The 23,483-nt window shown below is 40.7% G+C and overlaps 1 protein-coding gene across 1 annotated transcript; it reads left to right on the top strand.

The window, feature by feature from the left end:
- Nucleotides 1-5,683: 5,683 nt before the first annotated feature.
- On the top strand, nt 5,684-23,483 carry mtch2 (mitochondrial carrier homolog 2). Its single transcript, XM_044196655.1, has 13 exons — nt 5,684-5,838; nt 7,073-7,157; nt 12,730-12,836; nt 16,036-16,062; nt 17,351-17,407; nt 19,009-19,066; nt 19,261-19,312; nt 19,403-19,462; nt 19,954-20,047; nt 20,397-20,444; nt 20,544-20,611; nt 20,692-20,767; nt 22,676-23,483. Exons 1-13 carry the CDS (start codon nt 5,752-5,754, stop codon nt 22,760-22,762), a joined length of 906 nt encoding a protein of 301 aa, XP_044052590.1. The 5' UTR covers nt 5,684-5,751; the 3' UTR covers nt 22,763-23,483.

The raw sequence follows: 23,483 nt of genomic DNA, 5'->3' as shown, positions 1-23,483 counted from the left end.
CAGCACTCTCTTTTCATTCTGTCATCACATCCTTGTATGCTTGCTGAAAAGTTAACATACAATCATTTATTTAGTCATAACAAGTGGCTGTCTGCTTTCTAGAATGATGTCAAGTGTAATGATGACATTATAACATTATAATGCACTCAATGTTGAGAGGAACTTAGAAGAACTTAAATTTAGATAGATTTTTCTGCAGTGAGAGGTTCTACAGTGTGAATCACAGCTAAGATCAATTGTCAATTATGAATTAAATCAAACTGAATGAATAAAAACTGGGATGACATGTAGGGAAGTGTTTTTGTAAGTAAAATGCAGTCCTGAAAATCCAAAATCCTGAACTCAACTGTGTATTCAGCGACAGAACTAGAGCCCTGGTGGAGGGAGAGAAGTCTAGTGGCGGCCTCCTTACCCTGAACAGGATGATCTTTTTCATTTCCGCAACAAAAGTGGAATATGACTGACAAATGGGTGATCCCCTTCCACATAATGCTGAAGCCCGTTGAGATGCTTTACCAGAAAGTAAACTCATAGTAAATGCTGTTGGGACTCCACAGATAAATTCATTAATTTGTGTGATTTTTAACCAAACTTTATTAGGAGACTGCATTCTCTTTTGTCCAACAATCCCGAGAGTCATTGAACGCAGCATCCGAGCCACCATCGGCCAGTCTGACCTGTGACCTGGATGTCACCAGGTCAATAAAAGAGGTCAGCAATCACTGTAATCTCTCTTTCCTCCACACTCTATGCCCGGACCTTGGGAGGTCTGCGTTACGCAGATCCCCCCGATGAAGAACAAAGGATCAGGCCGCAACACATGCGCCTGCCTTCCTCTTAAGATTTCTGGTTAGCTTACCGCTAACCAAGAGTAAGCACGCTCTCATTCCCCCTGGCTTTGCCTCCAGCATGCAGCAGACGGCTGTTTGCTGTCCTCCACCGTGCAATCTGCTTGGAGCAGAAACACGCAACAGAACTGAACTCTCTGATCTTACAGCAGCGATGCGAGGGCCTGTGTAATATTTCTGCAATCAAGTTTAATTAGCGCCAGCAGCTACTACACAAAGCCTGCCAGCTAACTTCACATGCTAACAGGAGCCTGTGCAAGTTAACGCCAAACTATTAACTCTGTAAGGACAACAAAGACATCCAAGCAGCCATCTTGGATCACGCACACACACACACACCCTCTGTTCTGGAGTTTAGTGAATTTAGAGTTAGTCTTCATATTGTGTGTTTTGCTTTGTTTATCTTTTAAATAAATACTTGTGTATAATTATGCTTTCTTTAATGTTGCACAAGAGTGCATAATTTGCTACCCTCTTATATGTTGAACTCCAAATCCTTCAGCCTACTAGCTATTAATGGTCATTTTGGTTATAGTTATTAATTTAATTGTTAATCAGAGTTACAAATTGATAGTTTAGTGAGACTCAGTCAATTAAGTGGCTATCGTTTCTCTTCTTTAAGAAGAGTGGTGCCCCTGAGGACTCTCTTCACTTAAGTTATTAATGATTATCTTTAATCATTTATCAGCATAGGGGGCCTCTTTGTTGCTTAAACATGAGGGAGCACTGGAGGAGAGAAAGCCCAAAGGTTCCCAGATCTCCGGAGTAGTGTTCAGGGATAGGGAAATAGGGCTCACGGGCGAGTGGGGGTTGAACACTATGCACTAGGGGAGGTGTGGGGGGTTCAGGTGGAGCGACAGTGGGGGAAGTGGCAGCTGCCGCAACAGAGAAGGTTGAAAGGTGTGTGGTGATTTGATCCATTCATCCGCCAAGTTGAGTGACACTGGAGGTTAGGGTGTGCAGGGAGTCCCCTAATTCAAAAATTATTAATGAAATTAGTCTCAAAAATAATGTCTTTGAGGGACATGGAAAAAGCAAGGAAACAGGGGAAACACACTGACTAAATACTTACTGAGGAAGGACAACTAGACACAGGTGAAACATAACTAGACACAGGTGCAATTAATCAGGACAGGGCAGAGAATCAAAACAGGAGGGAAAAGCAAACAGGAAGTAAAACTACAAGACACATGAGGAAAGTAGATTATTTCAAAATAAAACAGGAAATAACTAGACAAAAACCCAAAACCATGACAGTACACTCTGGAGGACAACCAGACATGCAGAGCCACTTAGGAAGGTGGACGGAACTGCTTTGGAGATTGAGCTGGAGGCTGGCAATGAAGGCGGAACTCCTCTGGAGGTCAGACTAGAGGCCTTTGGTGAAGACAAAACCCCTCTCGAGGTCGGCGCAAAGACATAACCCCTCTGGAGGTCGGGCAGGAGGCCGGCATCAAAGACAGAACCCCTCTGAAAGTCGGGCAGGAGGCTGGAACCGGAACCCCTCTGGAGGTTGGGCAGGAGGCCAGTGGTGAAGATGGAACCCCTCAGGAGGTCGGGCAGGAGGCCGGCAGCAATGGTGGAAGAACCCCTCTGGAGGCCAGCGGCAATGGCACATTAGCGGCTGGAGTTCTGAGCAGGAACCGACAGGCAGCAGGACTGGAGGCTGGCGACAGGGCAGCAGGACTGGTAGCATAGTGTAGCCTCTTACTTGAGTGTAGAGCTGGAGATCGGCAGCTGGAGTGCAGAGCTGAGAGCTGGTGAAGCCAGGGTGCAGCTCAGCAGGATCAGGAGGCTGCTCATGAACAGCAGATTGCTGCAGCACTGGAACAGGAGACAGCTGCAGCTCAGTAACTGGTGACTGCTGAAGCTCAAGAGGATCAGGAGGCTGATGCAGCTTAAGAGGATCAGGAAAATGCTGCAGCTCAGCAAGATCAGGAGGCTGCTGCAGCTCAGGAACTGGTGATTCCAGCAGCTCAGGAACAGCAGATTACAGCAGCACTGGAACAGGAGATAGTTGTAGCTTGGGAACTGGTAACAGCTGCAGCTCAGCAGAAACTGGTGACTGCTGCAGCTCAGCAGGATCAGGAGGCTGCTGCAGCTCAGCAGGATCAGGAGGCTGCTGCAGCTCAGCAGGATCAGGAGACAGCTGCAGCTCATGAACAGGAGACAGCTGCAGCTCATGAACAGGAGACTGCTGCAGCTCATGAACAGCAGATTGCTGCAGCACTGGAACAGAAGACAGCTGCAGCTCAGTAACTGGTGACTGTTGAAGCTCAAGAGGATCAGGAGGCTGCTGCAGCTTAAGAGGATTGGGAAAATACTGCAGCTTTGGAACTGGTGATTGCAGCAGCTCAGGAACAGGAATCAGCTGCAGCTCAGAAACAGAAGACTGCTGCAAGTCAGGAACAGGACGTTGCTGTGGCCCAGCAGGAGCAGGACAAGGTTTCGGCCCAGCAGGAGGTTGTTGTGGCCCAACCGGAGCAATTCAATTCAATTCAATTTTATTTATATAGCGCTGATTCATAACAGAAGTTATCTCATTGCACTTTTCCTATAGAGCAGGTCTAGACCGTACTCTTTATGATATTATTTACAGAGACCCAACAAATCCCACAATGAGCAAGCATTTGGCGACAGTGGCAATAAAAAACTTCCTTTAAGAGGCAGAAACAGAGCCAATGGTGGGCGGCCATCCACTGCTGCCGTGTTAGGTTTTGAGAGAGAAATAGAGAGAGAGAGAGAGAGAGAGAGAGAGAGAGAGGTTATAAGAAAGAGAGAGAGGTTTGGGGGGAGGGAGGTGTTGGTGGGGGAGAGGGAGGCACAATGCAAATACCACCTAGAATTTTTAAAATAGTAATAATGTAATTGTAGTGGTAACATTAATATTAATAAATTAATAATAATAGGAATGACAGCTATAGGAATAATAATGACAATAATAGTAACAAAGCCAATAACAACAACTGTAGTAGCAGTTGTCGAGCAGGAACACGGGGGCAGCAGGTGGCCCACAACCACAGATCCAGACTCTGCAGCTCTGGAGGCTGAAATACCTGCTGAAAGTGACAGAAGGAGAGAGGAGAGAAATGAGAAAGCACAGAAGTACGGGAGAGAGAAGATGTCGAGTTAGTAACATGCAGTAATGGGATAAAAATGCATACAGATGGAGAGGGAGAGGAGGAGAGGTGCATCATGGGAAGTCTAGGCCTATAGCAGCATAACTAAGGGATGGTTCAGGACTCACCTAAGCGAGCCCTAACAATAAGCTTTATCAAAGAGGAAAGTCTTAAGCCTACTCTTAAATGTGGAGATGGTGACTGCCTCCCGAACCGAAACTGGGATCTGATTCCACAGGAGAGGAGCTTAATAACTGAAGGCTCTGGCTCCCATTCTACTTTTGGAGACTCTAGGAACCACATGTAACCCTGCATCCTTGGAGCGCAGTGTTCTAGTGGGGTAATATGGTATTATGAGCTCTTTAAGATACGATGGTGCCTGACTATTAAGAGCTTTGTAGGTGAGGAGAAGGATTTTAAATTCTATTCTGGATTTTACAGGGAGCCAGTGCAGAGAAGCTAATATTGGAGAGATATGATCTCTTTTCCTAGTTCTTGTAAGTACACATGCCGCAGCATTCTGGATCAACTGGAGAGTCTTAAGGGACTTATTCGGGCAGTCTGATAATAAGGAATTGCAGTAGTCCAGCCTAGAAGTAACAAATGCATGGACTAGTTTTTCGGCATCATTTTGAGACAGGATGTGCCTCATTTTCGCAATGTTTCCTAAGTGAAAGAAGGCAGTCCTTGAAGTTTGTTTCATGTGGGAGTTAAAGGATAAATCCTGATCAAAGATAACTCCGAGGTTCCTTACAGTGGTGCTGGAGGCCAGGGCAATGCCATTTAGAGTAACTATATCTTTAGATAATGTGTCTCAGAGGTGTTTGGGACCAAGTACAATAACTTCAGTTTAACATCAGAAAGTTGCAGGTCATCCAGGTCTTTATGTCCTTAAGGCATGCTTGAGGTTTAGCTAACTGGTTAGTTTAATCTGGTTTGATCGATAGATATAATTGGGTATCATCTGCATAACAATGAAAGTTTATGGAGTGTTTCCTAATAATATTGCCTAAAGGAAGCATATATAACGTGAATAGAATCAGTCCAAGCACAGAACCTTGTGGAACTCCATGACTAATTTTGGCGTACACAGAGGACTCACTGTTAACATGTACAAACTGAGATCAATCTGATAAGAGGATTTAAACCAGCTTAGTGCGGCTCCTTTAATGCCAGTTGAATGTTCCAGTCTCTGAAATAGGATGTGATGGTCAATGGTGTCGAACGCAGCACTAAGATCTAACAAGACAAGTACAGAGACAAGTCCATTGTCTGATGCAATTAAAAGGTCATTTGTAATTTTCACCAGTGCTGTGTCTGTGCTATGATGCACTCTCAACCCTGACTGAAAATCCTCAAATAAACTATTGTTATTTAGAAAGTCACACAACTGATTGGTGACTGCTTTCTCAAGGATCTTAGAGAGAAAGGGAAGGTTAGATATAGGTCTATAGTTGGCTGAAACCCCTGGATCAAGAGTGGGCTTTTTAAGAAGAGGTTTAATTACATTATCAAAATATTTTTTATTCACTTATTCATTTACATTTATTTGTAATCATTCATTCACAATTTTCAGTCAGCATTGCTATTTGGAAGTATCCCTGCACTGTTATGTTGTGTTATTGTTGTGATTTTGTATTTTGAATTCTGTCAGTCCAAGCGTCCATGCCGTCTGTAAACACTAGATGGCGGTACCATTATAATGAGATGAAATGTGGGCGCTATCGGCTCCTCTGAGGCAAGATGAAAGAGAAGAACTTCCTGTCTCCCCTGTCTCTCCAAAAATGGCGGACACGTGTGGCCAAGTATTGCTGGGATCAGGGCTCACCGTCCTCTCCCACCCTCTGATGTACATTAAAGTCCTGATCCAGGTAAGAGGGGAAGTGTTCGTGCAGACGGTGGAAAATGTCACTGGTCCAGGAGCTGCTTTAGTCACTGTTTGCTAGCCTTTGTAAATACAGTTTAACTCAACTAGGTAGTAGCCTGAAGATGAAACTCTCAAACTCCATTGAAAATAGCACTGTTTAATGTTGTCTCGCTTATCAGTATATGAATGTCCAGTGTAGTACATGACTTGAGCACTGTCATGAATCATGATCATGGAATCTTTAATTCAGCATACATTTAATACACACAGCAGTAAACGTTCCGAGAACAATATCAACTACATTAATAGCCCGTTCGTTGTCCCTATGACCTTCTGTTTCCAAAATACTCAGTAGTGGGCGGAAGCGAGGTGTGTGAACCAGTTCTGTTAGTTCAAACTGTATTGATGTGTAGGACTGCTTCGGTAATTTTCTGCGTAATGTACAAGAATACTTAAGTAATCGTCCTGAGTCATATTCCCAGATACATAGGCTGCGTTATGTTTTCTACCAAGCTAAGGCGCATTAGGTTGCCATATATTGAATTGCTAGAGATAACAGCTAGGTAGCTGTCAGCTGACCAGCTCTGTTCTGCTGCCTAACGTTACAGCCTCTATGTTGCTGCATTTTAGACCAATTTCCCGAAGTGCCAAAGTGATTTCTAGTTTCCATTCCTGGAAGTTTCACACACAGTAGCTTTGTTGACCTGTTTAACACTAAAAGGTCAGGGCGAGCTATCGTTTCTTCGCGCTAACATGCTGCTTGTTTGTTTTACAACAGAGGAGATACTGTTAGCTCACTGTCGTCATGTTTCTTAAATAACAAATCTGTAACATTAATGACTTCACAGTATGTGTGTGTCGTTTACTGACCGGTGCCCTTTGGCCCACTAAAAAAGCTCGTAAGCTAACACTAGCGGTTGCTAAGTAGCTAAAGTCAACGTTTATCATTTAGCCAACTTCTTGTAGCTTTACAGTTAAAGTTGTTTTAAAGACAAATTATGTAGCGCACAGAGAAACGTTTGTATCTTGTGGAGACTAAAATTAATTCAACTGAAAAAGTGAACAAAACATGGCAACAAGTTGATTAAAAGCGTCAAAAAGAAACCAGGAAGTGTGGGAGAGTCTCAGTTTTGTGCTGCTGAGACATAGGCCTAATGAAAGTGCATACAAAGAGCAGTTACAGTGCATATTGCTTATCACTTTTATTTAACTTTTACTATTATTGTGTGTGTTGTTAGGTAGGACATGAGCCGCTCCCTCCCACCCTGGGCAGGAACCTGTTTGGCAGACAAATCTACCAGCTTCCTGGACTGTTTGCTTACGGTGAGTCTGACTCTCCAGGTTAAGCCCTTTTCAGAAATGGAATTGGTAACATTTATTACAGAAGGCAGAAAGGGATGTGCTTTTAATGTCTCTATGGGTATTTAACCTTGTGCTGCTGTAGTTTTTAACTGTAATGTAATATCTGTCTTAAAGCTCGGGTTGGCAGTTTGAACATACACAATGCAAAACCTTTCGCCTCTCTCTCCGCTGCTGCGTATCGCTCTGCTATGATGGAGATAGATTTGTCTCTATGATTTGTGTGAACAGATCAACAATCCATGTGTAAATGTGCAATCTGTAAATATAAAACACCTTCCACAAATACTAAATAAATAGATTTGTATACTCACAAAATTCCACAAATTAAAAAAAAATCTGTGAATACATTAAATTCATTTACAAATAAATGAAAAGCATTTGTGAAGATCTTCTTAACGTTTACAACTTTCAGGCATTTGTGAATCCAGTTTTTATTTGTGAATCGAAAAGGAATCTGTGGATCTCAATTCAATGTTAGTGGATTTGCATTTTACCACAGACTGTATATAAAGATGGACGATGCGTCTCCACTTCCTCCCACTGTACAAAAATGAAGCCAAAATATCCCGAATATGGGAGCTGCCATCTTGCGCCGATGACGTCATTTGTAGCCAGAGTCTGTGCAGTAGTGATCGGGGTTGGAGCCGTGGTATCGAGGTCCCGCCCACACACCCGGCCGACTCAATCGCGAGCCGGCCTCAGCTGTCAATCATAACATCAAATAACTAATTAAAACCAAACTTATCAGACAAATGAACACTAGCGTTGGACCATATGATGGTGTACTGTGGTGTACTGTGGGTAGAAATGTGTCCACTGGTAGAGATTTTGCAATGCAATTTCCACAGCGGGAGCTCACCAACGGTGAGTCTGAAAAAGTATAAATAATATTGTTAAGCTATGAGTAGAGGAAAAGTCTGCTAGCTGCTAAGCTAATTTATGCAGTGGAAAATGCCGTAGGCTTAAGCCAATAATGGTGACTAGTAAAAAACATATAACATATAACTATTGTTATTTAGAAAGGCACACAACTGATTGGCAACTGCTTTCTCAAGGATCTTAGAGAGAAAGGGAAGGTTAGATATAGCTCTATAGTTGGCTAAAACCCCTGGATCAAGAGTGGGCTTTTTAAGAAGCGGTTTAATTACAGCTACTTTAAAGGATTGTGGTACATAGCCTGTTAATAAAGACAGATTGATCATATCCAGTAAAGAAGTGCTAATTAAAGGTAAAACATCTTTTAAGCAGCCTAGTTGGAATGGGGTCTAAGAGACAGGTTGATGGCTTAGATGAATTAATTGTCAGAGTTAGTTGAAGAAGGTCGACAGGAGCAAAGCAGTCAAAAGACACATCAGGCTCTACAGCTGTGTCCAAGGTTCCTTTGTTTGAAGACAAGTCAGCACCGGTTTCCTCTATTAATGATGAGTAGTAAGCTGCTCTGGCATTACGGAGGGCCTTCCTATATGTTTTAAGACTATCTTGCCAGACTAAACGAGATTCTTCCAGGTTAGTCTATTAGTAGTGTACCCTTACTAATGTAGTTGTAATGTCTGTGTAGAACTACATTGTATTTAGTTAGCCTAACTGAAACAATGCAACCTATGTTAAGTGTTGTAAGATATGACAAGTGACAGCACCCTGGTTAAGGTCTTTGATTGTATGGTTGATGGTATTGATAGTTGTTTTCGTTTAGAAATGTCGTATTGTAATTTAATTGTTCATTGTTAGTATGTAGATTAAGCTAAGCTACTAAACCGGCATCTATTGCCATAACGACAGTAAACAGTGGAACAAAAGCAGGGTGCAGGATTTTATACACTGTAAATATGATTAAGACACATTGTGTCAATGGTAAGTAAAACAAATGACACAAGTTATCTCTTTACAAATTGGATGGGTATGAATTCTGGTTTATTTACAGTCGATCACATGCTATCCGAAAATGGCCGAGTGATACAAGTGGATTTTCGTTCAGACTGTCTCAAACCTCTGTGTGTGTAAAATGCAAATCCACTAACATTGAATTGAGATCCACAGATTCCTTTTCGATTCACAAATAAAGACTGGATTCACAAATGCCTGTTCGAAAGTTGTAAATGTTAGGAAGATCTTCACAAATGCTTCTCATTTATTTGTAAATTAATTTAATGTATTCACAGATTTTTTTTATTTGTGGAATTTGGTTGTGTATTTGCAGATCTGTTTTATATTAGCAAAATATTTTTGTGAGTTTAAAAATCTTTTTATTTAGTATTTGTGGAAGGTGTTTTATATTTACAGATTACACATTTACACATGGATTGTTGATCTGTTCACACAAATAATATTGAGACAAATTGATCTCCATACTTCTGTTATGAATTGGCGCTATATAAATAAAATTGAATTGAAAAGTTGGGTTGCTTTTTGCAGAACAGAGGGATGTCAGTTGCCATTTTTGTTTGTTTTTCCCCAGATAAGACATAATTTCTGATGTTTTGTGGGAATGTGACAGCATTTTTTCTGTTTGTCAGTAGGAATATGAGGCTCCTAAAATTAATTATTTCTTTGTACTTTGTACAGTAATGGAAAAAGTCCAGGCAAGCCTCTTGAGTTGTAATCTCCCTTAAAGGTGCCCTGTGGAGTTTTCTTGTAAACAAAATTATGTTTACAATCAGTGTTTCTCACCAAAACGCACAGTGTGTATCCTTGAGGTATAACAAACCTGATGAGTGCATTTTTGTCCTCCATGAAACATTTGCAAAGACGAATTTTAAAATTCTGCATATTTTACATCCATGTTTACTTGCTAGCAGTCTACTTCTTCCATGCCTTTGTTGGTGCATTGCTTTGTATATTAGCATGTTACTGTCACCCATTGTCAATCAGTGGAATAGCATGATAACAACCTGCCGCCTGCATGCTTGGGCACTTGCATGTAGACACATCATGCATTTGTCTAATAAAACAGGGACCCACTCGTAAAAACATGACATGATAATAAAAAAAACAAAATCACTCCATAGCGCTAGTAGGGGTCAAATGGATGTTGAAGTCAAATAACTATCTGCTACACCTTCCGTTAGTGCCAGTCATTTCCCAAAGCATGCAGCCATATTTTAGCTTTTGTAATATTGAACTGTAATGTTCAGGATACACCCACCTTAAAACTGCCGCCATCATTATGATTTTGACCGTAGAGTCTTTTATCCTTGGACTGATTTCCATGATATATATGAATTTCCAGATATACATTCCTTCTGTGTAGTTCCACATTGGATTGGTTAGCAGGACAGATATCCCACCTACGAGTAGTTCTAATTGGACGGACTCTGCTTTGTGAAACACACCACGTTTCTGACCAGAACAATGTAGCTAGGAGGGATGCACAACTTTGTCAACATTACTGTGTAAAAGAGACAAAAGAGTGCTGAAATCAGGATGACTTGTCACACATGTAGGTTCATCCACTATATCACTGCCTTTCTCTGACTCCTCCAACAGCGGTGATGAAGATGGATAGTTTGTCATGTGTTACAACTAGTCCAGTAGTTGCTGTCTGTTGGTTCCAGAGGCCGGCGTTCTGGTTAATCCAGTGATGTAGCAACAGTGCTTCCTCTCATTGTCCTTTCCCTGTATACTCTTGGCTCAAACTGATGCGCTACGGCAGTCGTTCTGTAGAAAGTGTAATCGTCTTTTCGTCAGCATCGGACATTTTCTTCTGAAAATGACACCAGACCTACTTCTTTGCTAACTGCTTTCTGTTTACGAACTAGTATGCGGGACTTCCGGTTTGTTTCTTAAAGTTTGTTGATACTAGAGTTAAAAACACAAATTAACCAATGTACCCATCCACAAACTCAGTTTACTTGTATTTGACCACTGTGTGGTGTACATCTTTATAACTGTACAGTGACATAATTCTAACATTGAGATCATGGGTCATAGTTCTCATGTCTAAATAATATGTAAACGTTTTCTAAAATCTTTAACAGTGTGAGATCTTTGAAAATTACATGATTGCTGTTTCTTAGGTCAAGTCAAATTTATTTATATAGCACATTTCATACAATGTAAGCTCAATGTGCTTCACACACAACAAATATGAACAAGATAAAATACCTGCATACATACTTAAATACGTTTGGGGAGAAAAAAGAGAAAAAATTATTAGATGAGATTTAGGAGCTAGATCATTAAGTGATTTGTAACCAGTGAGCAATAGTTTGAAATATTTTCAGTTCTGTATTTTATCAGAAGCCAGTGACGTGATCTAAGTTATAGGAGTAATATGTTCAGTTTTTCTTGTTCCAGTGAGGACTCTGGCTGCAGCATTTTGACTGAGCTGGAGCCGTCCCACAGTCTTTATGGGGAGTCCAGCAAAACAGCAAGAAGGGCGTTACAGTAGTCTAGCTTGCACTAGAAAAATGCATGAACCAGTTTTTCCGCATCTGACTGAGACAAGATGGATTTTACTTTGGAAATATTTTTTAGGTGGTCAAATGCTGTTCTAGTTATACTTGTAACGTGGCTTGTGAAGTTTAGTTCTGAATCCAAGATAACACCTAGATTTCTAACCTGCTCACCCTGGTTTCAGAGACAGCACCTACCACAAGGACCTTAGTCTTGTGTTTGTTTAACTGCAGAACGTTTTTGGTCATCCAGTGCCTGATGTCACTGATACAGTTGACAAGGTCATTTATGGGGTTGAGGTTACCATGTGAAAGTGAAATATACAATTGTGTATCATCAGCATATAAATGGTAAGGTACATTGTGTTTCTGTATGATGGAGCCAAGTGGCAGCATATAGAGATTAAACAGTAATGGGCCCAGAACTGAGTCTTGCGGGACCCTACAACAAATGTTAAAATTGCCATTTTTGAAGTTGTCAAGAGACACAGAGAGCCTGTTAGGTAGGAAGAGAGCCAGCTAATGACACGGCCTGATAGGCCAACTGAATTTTCTAGTCTATTGAGTAAAATGTCGTGGTCGACGGTGTCTAAGGCTGCAGTCAGGTCTAGTAATAGAAAGATGGAAGGTTTGTTTGCAGCACTGTTGATCTTTAGGTCATTGACTACTTTTATGAGAGCTGTTTCAGTGCTGTAGTTAGTCCTGAAGCCAGATCAATACACATCATACAGATTGTGAAGTGATAGGCAACTGGTCAGCTGTTTGTAGACCACCTTTTCAAGTACTTTACTAAGAAAAGGGATATTGGAGATTGGTCTGTAGTTGCATATCACAGATGGGTCTAAGTTGTTCTTTTTCAGTAGTGGTGTAATAAAAGAATGCTTGAGAGAAGAGGGAAAGACTCCTGATGGTAAAGAACTGCTCATAATATTCAATACATCATGTGACAGACCATGAAAAGTTTGTGGGAACTAAGGCATCTAAATGGTAATAGTAAATGGACTGTACTTATATAGCGCCTTTCTAGTCTTTCTGACTACTCAAAGCGCTTTGCATCTATTTTATGTAAACATCTGTCCATAGGTAAACATACAACATCACATTTTTAAAATGTCCTGCTGTGTATTTTCTGAATGTTTCAGCAAAACACATCATCAAGATTGATGGAAAAGCGGGTCTCTTCAAAGGGCTTGGTCCAAGGCTCTGTGCTGGCACCATCGGCACCGTCGTGCACAGCCAAGTTGTTCAGGTAGGCCTGAATAGATCAAGAGCACCATAAAATGATGTAATCACAGCTACAGCTTGTTCTTCGGATGAAACTAAGGATGTAATCATATACTTGTATAGAGGTATAGTGCAGTTAGTATCACCTGAAAGCATTTCCTTAAACACTGTGTAGTTAAATTTGTCTTGTTGTTGGGCACAAATGTGCCTTCTGCTCAGGGCATGGAGAAGTGCTGGAATATCCCCTGCCCTAGCCATATGGACATTTTAAATTTTATTTTGCATAAATGCTGTTTCATTATCGGCTATATTAATTACATATAGCTATATAATTAGGTGCCAAGAAGCTCTGCTGCCAGTCCCTCTTGTATTGCCGTTGTTGTTTTTGTTGTTATTATTATTATTATTCCAACGAGGAAATCTGCCTTCCCATGCATGAAAATAATCAAAACTTTCCAATCCAATACCGAACTTCCTCAACTGGCATTGTGGGCCAATAGTCCTGATTGTGGCACTACAGCAACCATCTAAAGTTTAAAACTTTGAAAATTCATAACAAGTCAGTTGTACTTGCTACCACTTTGCAACTTTCACCAAAATGTAGCAGAATGTTCGGATGCTTCGAGCTGCCATTACAAAATCTTGTAGTTATGGTGGATGTAGTGTGGTACATTTCAGAATTGTATCTCAAAAACTGATTCTTTGACAGTATTTTGAATTCTATCCTCATGTAAACTATTGCAGTCAATGGAAATAGAGTATCTTTAAACATCAATTTGTCATTTATGGAGCAATCAGTCTTTGTAAAAATAAATTACAGACATATCTTTGTTCTCTAGATGAATTCCACAAATTCTCAGAATTTTGTCTGAGACAGATTTTGATAACTGAATTTTTGACACTAGTTTGAAATCTGCCTTTACATGCAACCCTGGTGATTGACATAGTGTGAAAACATCTATGGTTTCTCACTTGGCAGGTAGCTCAACAAGATCATGACTTGCCCTTGGTGTGTAAGGTTGTGAGTTCAATTCCTGGACAATGCCTATTGACCCTCATGTATTTGTCATTTGTCTTCCTCCTCTTCCTTCTTTCCTCTTCCTTCTTAAAATGCTTGGCCCGACTCACTGCTGTGCAGCAGCTGTAATTGTAGATAGAACTGAGATTGTGTCTCATTTTTCAGACAGCAACAACAACTAGTTTCTCTTCCACAATAATAGAGAATTGAATATGAAAACCCTGAAAAAATCTGGTATTTGTAACTATTTGAACTGAAAGAATGCTTGTTTTGCTGTGTTGCTTTGCCATTTGCATGGGCATACCGTATATGGCAAAACATCTAACTTCTGGACTTTACACCTGCTCTGATATGTGACTTTTGTGGAGAGAATAAACAGATTTGTTGCAACAGTCAAGTTGAATGTGTGCGAGCCTAATTTATAAATTAGAGCTGACAAATATTTTGGATCTGCTGTTTTAGCTTATCACAAATATATCTGTGTTGGCGTATATGTCGCTTGATAATCAAGTGTCAGTACAGAAATGCAGAAAAAGATTTGTTTGACGTAATTCAGGAAGATTATCTCAATTATATAGTTTCTCAGCAAAGGGCACTTCAACTGTAAAATCTACCGTTCAGGATATATTTAGGTCAAGATTTTTTAAGAACATAATTGATGGGATCCTTTTATATAAAATGTTACTTTATGTGAAATCGGTAAATATATCGTTCACAACTTTACAAAACGTTACAGGGCTGCAACTAATTGTAACTTTCATTATCCATTAATACGTTGATTGTTTTCTCCATTAATAATTTACTCTATAAAATATCAGGAAAATATTAAAGAAAAATGCCTGGTATAATTTCCCAGAGTTCAAGGTGGCGTCTTCAAATGTCTTGTTTTGTCTAACAGTTGGCTACAAGTCTGAAACCCAAAGACTTTCCGTTTACAGTTTTTTTTATCTATCTATCTATCTATCTATCTATCTATCTATCTATCTATCTATCTATCTATCTATCTATCTATCTATCTATCTATCTATCTATCTATCTATCTATCTATCTATCTATCTATCTATCTATCTATCTATCTATCTATCTATCTATCTATCTATCTATCTATCTATCTATCTTCTTTCTTTCCTTTCTTCCTTCCTTCCTTCCTTCTGGACCGAGATGTCTGGTGTTCTTCCAGGGATCTGCTGTAGCCACTCCTCCAGTTTGGGGGTCACTGCCCCGAGTGCTCCGATGACCACGGGCACCACTGTCGCCTTCACCTTCCAAGCCTTCTCCAGCTCTTCTCTGAGCCCTTGGTACTTCTCTAGTTTCTCATGTTCCTTTTTCCTGATGTTGCCATCACTTGGTATCGCCACGTCAACCACAACAGCTTTCCTCTGCTGTTTGTCTGGAAGTCCCACAGGATCTTGGCTCGGTCATTCTCTACCACCTTTGGAGGTGTTTCCCACTTTGACCTCGGGGTTTCCAGTCCATACTCAGTGCAGATGTTCCTGTACACTATGCCAGCTACTTGGTTATGGCGCTCCATGTATACTTTCTCTGCCAGCATCTTACACCCTGCAGTTATGTGCTGGATTGTCTCAGGGGCCTCTTTGCACAGCCTACACCTTGGGTCTTGTCTGGTGCGGTAGATCTGGGCCTCTATCGCTCTGGTGCTCAGGGCCTGCTCCTGTGCAGCCATGATGAGTGCCTCTGTATGTAGATAGATAGATAGATAGATAGATAGATAGATAGATCGATGGATGTGTGTATATATATCTCTCTCTATAGAGAGAGAGAGAGAGAGATCAAACTGAGAAAAGCAGCAGTGGAGATGTACTTAGTATTTTTGTTTTGATATTGTTAAAAGCCTCAAAATATGGCATTGGTTGGGCTCTAATCATTTATCACTGTAGGTGCTTTCAATGAAAAGTTTTTGCAAGAAAGCACTTCTACATACATGCAATGTGGAAATATAGGTAATGTGTAGTGGGCTACACTCTTTGGTTTTACATGCAGTTAAGCACAAACAGATGTCTGATCATCCAGGAAGGATGCATATGAATACCTGGTGTAAATGGGTTATACATATTGGATATAGCATTGCTTTAATGTTACTAAAGAAGGATAAACTAATTTCTTTGCCAGCCAGGATGTAAATGTAACTCACCAAGTCTTCATTCACATGGGCAGTTTCATAATGTTAACCTCTACTTTCTTACAGAAATGTCAGGAACAGGGCACACCTCAGGTAGGAGTTTTTTTCATATTCATTGTTTGTACCATCACGTTTACTATTGCTAATTAGATATCAGCAGGATGGTATGTACAGCAGGCACAGTACATTTGTCATTGACTGTATAAATACAGTACATAGTAGGGTGCGGCGTGTGTCGATCTGATGCTCTCTATTGTAAAGGGTATTTATGTGAGAGTAAGGGTCGGGTTATGCTGTGTTTTCCAACCACATTAGAAATCAGAAGTGTTTATAGTTGTTCCGATCGGCCACACTGGAAGGTGGAGTGAAAAGCCAGTCGTCATGGAGAGGGGAGAGACGCGATATCATTTAAATATGGAGACAACAGCACACAGTTTCACACAGTCTCTCCTGGAAGACATTCACAGTGTTGCACATGTTTGTTCAAATGAAAGTGACAGAAATAGTTGTGTAAAGAATAAAAAAGACAGTTGTAAGAGAAGTTCAAACCCTGGCTCAGTCATTTTTATTTATACAGCCCAATATCACAAATCACAAATTTGCTTTACGATCTGCACAGCATATGCCACCCTCTGTCCTCAGACTGAAGACGCATACTGGCAGCTTAACCAGTCCCTTTTTCCTTGGTGACCAAAAACTCAGCATCTGAAATTAGCATTCACATGGGAAAAAGGAAAACACTGCAAAAAGGCTAAAGAGATGTAAAAGAGTGCGTACCCTGTATCCGTCGGAAACTAGCCTCAAAACACTGGATCAGGAAAAACAAATGGTAAAGTCTGATCCCAACGATCGATAAATGGACCTTGAAACTTCGTGTAAATACAGTTTGTGTAACCTGCTGTAAGATTCACATCCACCTCCTAGTGGTAATTAGATTTAGAACATACATTAGAGAATGTTCTCTGGGCCCTGATACATCTTCACACCAAAATGGCAACAGTTCCACCAGACCTCTATCAAATAAAGGCAGAAAGCCTCAAAAAATGATCTTTAAACAAAAGAGAGTGGATTGTCGCGAGTAAGAGAAACAAAACATGGCTCACAACAGTAAATTATATACACCTTCCATTATTGTTCTTATTTAGCGGTTCTTCTGATGTGATGGAAACACAAATAGGAATACACTAAAAGGACTGTTGGTTTAATTGGTGGTCTAGGGGTTAAGACACTGACCATGAACCCCACAGTGTCCCCAATTCAAGTCTGGCTACGGACCTTTGTTGTTTTTTCATCTGAGTAGTATGTCTTCCTAATAAAGTCATAAAATAGCCAAAAACTTCTTTAACGCTAGGTGATACTGAGGCTTGTCTCTGTTGTCCAGGTACTGGGCGGTCAGCAGAAGGCTGTGGAGGGCTCCCTACAGCACGTTGTTAACGAGGTAAGACACTTGTACAGTTATGAGATACTGCCAGAAAGCAACATAACAAGCACGAGCAAACTCAGGCCACAGAAGTGTCTGTTACTTTTATTACACTACACTTCATCACATTATTTACTTTTGTCTTTAAATATATTAGACACCCAAATTTTGAAGGTAACTCAACAAAGTTCTCCAAAAGTTCTTCTCACTTCTCTCATTGTGGTCTGGCAAGGTTTGTCATTATATTAGGCTCAGTTCTTTTCAGGTCTCTTAAAACAATAATCACGTGCCCATAAGTAAATTAAAACAGGTTTTGCCTGCTGTAATCATTCCTTCTGTCCATACCGGCCATTAGGAGATCCATTCCTAAAGTAAGTGATTGCAATGAGCTAATATAGGCTTAAACCTGCAATAACGTTTTTTTGGCCACATGGGGCCAGCGGAAACAGGTTGGGAACATTTTAAGTTGACGAGGTCGTTAGCAAACAGCTGCGTATTTCCACATCCAGCAGCTACAGAGCTTACAGCTTTTCCTCTGAAAACGACGCTGTGAGAGCTGAGAGGGAACCAGAACAGCCGGACAGATAAACGACGAGCTGAAAGTCTTTACAAAGATCCGTAAAGCTGCAGGTTCAGCTGATGATTCTCTGTAGGTTCATCACCACCAGAGACAGCTTTCACATTGTTACATTGTTTTCACAATGTCATTTCATACATTGTTATTGTAAAATACCAGATACACAGTCCTGCCTCCAGTTTCACACTACACGTGTTACCGCTACCAGCTGTCAGTGTGCCAACAAACGCAGTGAAGACTGCAAGCCAGCAAACGTGGATGTAAACAATGCACCATTTAAAATATTTTAAATTTCTTTGCAAATGTTTTATGAGAAAGGAAATGCATTCAACAAATTTGTTAGACCTCAAGGATACACAGTGTGTTTTGGTGAAAAATACTGAATGTAACTAACTCCACCTTGGGCAATATACTGAACCCCAAATTGCTCCTGAGGGCTGTGCCTTCGTGTGTGTGTGTGTGTGTGTGTGTGTGTGTGTGAGAATGTGATGTGTAGTGTAAAGTGCTTTGAGTGGTCAGAAGACTAGAAAGGCGCTTTACAGTCTCTAAGTACAGTCCATTTACCATAAAGGTTCCTTCTGCACACTTGCATCTCAGGCAGTTCTCTGTACCCTACGCATCCTTACTGAGTGAGATAAAATTAGTGAATAAACTTCCAATTAGCTTCTTTTATTTAGTTAGTTGTAAATAAAAAATGTCTTCTGCATATACATCTGAAGGTATGCATAGGTCTACAAATTTGAAACAGTATACATCCTCTAGTTCTGTTAACTAAATATGTAATTTCTTTCCTTTTAATGAGGGAACATACAAAACTGTTTTAAATATTTAAAAAAATATCTATTGTGTCTCTAGGCTGTAAATTCAGTTTTCTTTTGAGGACCAAACTCAGGCATATGTGTAGAATACAGTCTCAAAAGATATACGAACAATACGGTCATGTCCACTTAAATGTATGATGTTAGTGATGTGCGGGTATCTACAGCTCCTTATGATGTTTCATACATACGCCTCAGTTGACTTGTTTTCTGTCTTTCCACAGACAACCAAAGAGATGATAGCTCGTTCCTGTGCCACCATTGTCACACATCCCTTCCATGGTACGTCACGAAATCTTTCACATGGCTTTAACTGGCGAACTACAACATTATAAACCTCCGGATTATCCTTCCGGAGGTTGTATTAGAGCTTTGAAGTGGTTTCAGTTGTGATATATTTGAATTATTTGGTGTATGGATGTGGTGGGAGACACTAGTCTGCATGTCAAGTATGTTTTCCTCAACTTGTTTTTCAGTGATTACTTTGCGATGTATGGTCCAGTTTATTGGGAGAGAAACAAAATACAGGTAAAGTTTTAATATTTTAGACACAAACCTCAATGAGCAGAGCCATGAAAATAGTTAAAAACTAAAAACAATCTTTTCTTCTGTTCTCAGTGGGGTGTTTGACTCCATCGTCACAGTCTACAGAGAAGAAGGCATACTGGGCTTCTTTGCGTATGTTTGACTCTCCTTGTCTCTTTTTTTCTTTAATACACCAGGTTTTTCAACTTTGAATAATTTTGGTGTCAGTGCTTTCATCACTTAAAGGCAAAATGCCCCAGGCGATTGTTTGCCTTGGTGCTGTATGCTTACATACGTGCACAGTGCACACTGTTGATGAATAGGTGTTTCAAAATGTATCAATTTAGTGTCAGATTTTGAAAACCCCTGGTGTGTATGATGGTTTATAATCCCCCAAAATTGGCCAAAATGGGGGACTGAAAGTACTTTGTAGATGTATTGGGTTACATTACATTATGCATGCAGTACTGTACACAGCCTGAGAATGGGAAGCTGTTCAGTGGCAGACCTTGACTTGTAGTGTTAGTTTATTTTTGTACAATGGTCTGATCTTATATCCAGAGTGCTGATTATGTTTTAATCAGAAATGATATTGTTATTATATTACAACAATGATGATATTGTTATTATATTGATATTTTCAGTGGTTTGATTCCTCGCCTGCTCGGTGACGTCCTGTCTCTGTGGATTTGTAACCTTCTGGCTCACCTCATCAATACATACGTCATTGATGACTCGGTATGCCACTTCTTTTACACTGCTCAGTCCAGTCAAGGGTGCATTCTGTACAGGAGGTTGGTTTAAGGACGTGATTCTGGACCAGTCCAGAGACAAAGTTGTTTTTGTTTTTTGTTTTTAAATCCAATTTCAAAACGTAAGGTAGGCTTTACCCAGCCTTTATTCTACCACTACTACCCTGGTTGTGTGTCACCAAAAATCTGACAGACAGAACTACTAGAACAGACAGTTTTTTAACCGTTCCCGCTGCCCCTCCACCCTGTGAGATCATGCTGAGGCTTTGTGTTGAGCAGTCTACAGTCCAGGCTCACATACTGAATTAACGCTGTTCATTTGTTCTTCTGTACAGATGAGTCACACAGGAGAAATCAAGAACTGCTCCCAGGCTGTGACAGGGGTGAGCCTGACAAACATGGCCGTCTACATCAGCAGTACACCAGCCGTTTGTAGCTTGTAGTTTTTTTTATCATGTTCCTCCTCTGCTCTTTTCTTCCAGTTCTTCGCCAGTATGCTCACATACCCTTTTGTTTTGGTGTCAAACCTCATGGCTGTCAATAACTGCGGGTGAGTTTGCAGGTTATTTGCCGTTGTAAATCCTCTTGTGTGTTCGATCAAGCAGACTCATATTTCCACTGTCCTTGCAGGCTCGTTGGAGGCCTGCCTCCCTATGCATCAGTATATCCCACCTGGCTGGACTGCTGGAGGCATCTAAGCAGAGAGGTAAATGCATCACATTCCAAACACTGGATGAATGCAGATGTCACATTAAGCACTGCAGTGGTGGGATGCGGAGGCTGCACTACCGTCAGATTAGTCATCAGTAACCATCATATGGATCACAGTATGCTAACATCTACAGTGCATTTTATAGTGTACAAAAAGCTAATCAAATCAGACCACAAGATACAAACAGAAGGCCTCTCATACCTTCTACCGTCGTGCTGGTTAACCTGTGTGTCAGCTCTGAGCACCCCGATGCTTAACTTTACTGCATTTTTTTTTACCATAGATTGAGACAGTACATGTAATTAGGGCTGTCACTTCTTCACACAGTCAAGTTCAAACTGTGGTGTGACTATCCGGTCAGCACTGTTAGTGTCCTCCGCCATGTTTATTTATTAGCTTAGTTTACTGATTGGTCAACAGGTGAACATTTTGAATTTAAACACGTCATTACAGTTTGTATTCGAAATTTCATTGGAGCAGGGGAAAAATGGAATATTCAAAGTGACAGCCCTACATGTTATCTATCGATCTATCGAGTTGTTGATATAGGTTCTGTATTAAGGTTTTGGCACAATATCATGGTGTTTTATACCAAAGTAAATAATCAGCATCGCAGTTTACCACAGTCAGTTCAGGTATGCAAATTGAATGAAATTTCTGTTTGGTACAGATCTTGGCTAAATCTAAGGGTGCTTTCACACCCAACCTGTGTGGTTGGGTTTATTTGGACTGGTATGAAAGCTGTCAATCTAACTCTGGTGCGGACCCAACAATCACACCAGAATTAGCTTGAAGCCGAGCGAAAGCAATGCAGACCAACCTCTGGATTGTAGATTATAGCATGATCATGAACTGTTAAGGAAGCAAGTGTACAAACAATTTATATAATTATGGTAACGCATGTGCATCAGCACGTGAGCTCTCAGTCAGAAAGTGAAAACAAGTTCACAGGGTTGTTGTGTTTGGGTCCTACTCCCAGTATTTTGGCAGGTTCTCATTAAAAAGTGAGTCTATTCCCCTGAAACATGACAGTACAACATGCCTATTTCTTTGGTCCCGTTTCTTCCTGGGCGTCATTAACATGAGGTCCAGCTGCACTCTTGACTAATAATGCTCATAGTCATTTGTTCGTGAGCTCTTTGTGATACCAGAGAAGTAATAAACACATGGGTCCATGTAGCGCTGATGATGCAAGATGACATCACCAAATGTATAATTGTGTTCCCTGGTTTGGACCAACTGAACTGAATTACAGGTGTGAAAGTGACCTAAGCTTAAAGTCTTTGAATTGCATCAGTCACCATATTTGTTGGGTACACAAAAGGCTTTCGAAGTCCTGATCCGTTTTGAATAATTGACAGGATTTTGTCAGTTCACCCAAGAAAGGAAGGGTTGCTCGACTGGGATACTGTGTCCAGAAGTGTACAATATAAAAGCATTGGTCTTACCAACCCACATAGATCAACTCTCAGCTCCTAGATGGACTAAGTTTATTTGAATCGCTGTACAGAAGTTGAACTACGGCATGGATACAAATGGTTGGAACCCCACATTATCCAATCCACTGCCCTGTCTTTTGCAGATTTGTTTCTATTGTTTAGAGTTAACTTACAGCCAGTCTTCTTATAGATCATATTATCCTTTTATTGTGTTTTGGTTGTGGAAACACCCACAGTTATAGCTAGTACACACAATGCGATAGCTGTCCAATCCTTTCACTATGTATCAGATCCTCCCAGTTGTCCAAATGTGGTGTTAACAGCCCCAGTGATCTTGTCATGTCTTGAGCATTAAACCGTGATTTTGACTTCAAACGTCAAATGTACAATGCTGAAAACGATTGGCCTTTTGCTACATGTACACCAGCCACTGCTAAACGCTTCTTTCTTCTCTTCATTCCAGGGCAACATGAGCAGAGGCAACAGTTTATTTTTCCGGAAGCTTCCGGCAGGAAAGATGTACGCAGTTGACCAGAAGAGATTTTTTTAAAGCCTCAAGAGAACTGAGCTGAACAAAGTTGTGATAATAAAACAAAAGAAAAATCAACATTGCCTGATCTGGGGGTTGGACAGTCGGCACTTAATCTTTTTTTGTATGCACTTGTTTACTATGAGTTATTTTTTTCCCTTAACAACCTGCCATCATGTGAAATAAAAACGCATTGGTTTCCAGTTCATTTCCAGCAGGTTTTGTATTATTAACAGAAATGTACGATTGAAACTGCAGGGTCGTACAGTGAGATGGAGCATGAATGCATTTCTTCTTTTTAAAACCCACATGTACAAAAACTGATGGAAGGACGGCTCACGCTGTCAAACAACCTGTTTGTATAATGCTATGACAGACCAATGTGAAAGCGCCCCCCTCTCCCATGTTTTTGTTATAGATTATCTATTGACAAGACTCCCCTTCAAACCCGTGATGGGATTTGTTTGTTGAAAATAGCACTGCAGTCTGCATGTGGTAATGTCTAATAATTCACGTTAAGTGGGACCTCTTGTCATGTGGTATTGTCTTGATCATTGTAAAGCTCACTGGCAGGTGTGTAATGCTAACGAAAAGGAGGGAAAAGAGTCAGAGGTGGGGGTTGTTCAGGAGCATGTTTGGAGGGTAACCTGAGCTGACCAAAAGCTCTCAGCACTCTGAACAGTCAAGTGCTTGTATCAACTCATTCTGACTAACCCAAATAAAAACTGCTTTTTTGACCTTG

This window comes from Siniperca chuatsi, linkage group LG1 (genome assembly GCF_020085105.1).
Source record: "Siniperca chuatsi isolate FFG_IHB_CAS linkage group LG1, ASM2008510v1, whole genome shotgun sequence".
NCBI classification, from domain to species: Eukaryota; Metazoa; Chordata; class Actinopteri; order Centrarchiformes; family Sinipercidae; genus Siniperca; species Siniperca chuatsi.
The sequence above is the reverse complement of the archived record's forward strand: the minus strand, read 5'-3'. Positions and strand labels throughout refer to the sequence as shown.

What these genes read in the sequence shown, in the direction of transcription:
- mtch2 (XM_044196655.1), top strand. Translation starts at nt 5,752, where the DNA reads ATGGCGGACACGTGTGGCCAAGTATTGCTGGGATCAGGGCTCACCGTC. An exon ending in ACATTAAAGTCCTGATCCAG is followed by an intron (nt 5,839 to 7,072) that starts GTAAGAGGGGAA and finishes GTGTGTTGTTAG; the next exon opens with GTAGGACATGAGCCGCTCCC. An exon ending in TGTCACACATCCCTTCCATG is followed by an intron (nt 19,067 to 19,260) that starts GTACGTCACGAA and finishes CTTGTTTTTCAG; the next exon opens with TGATTACTTTGCGATGTATG.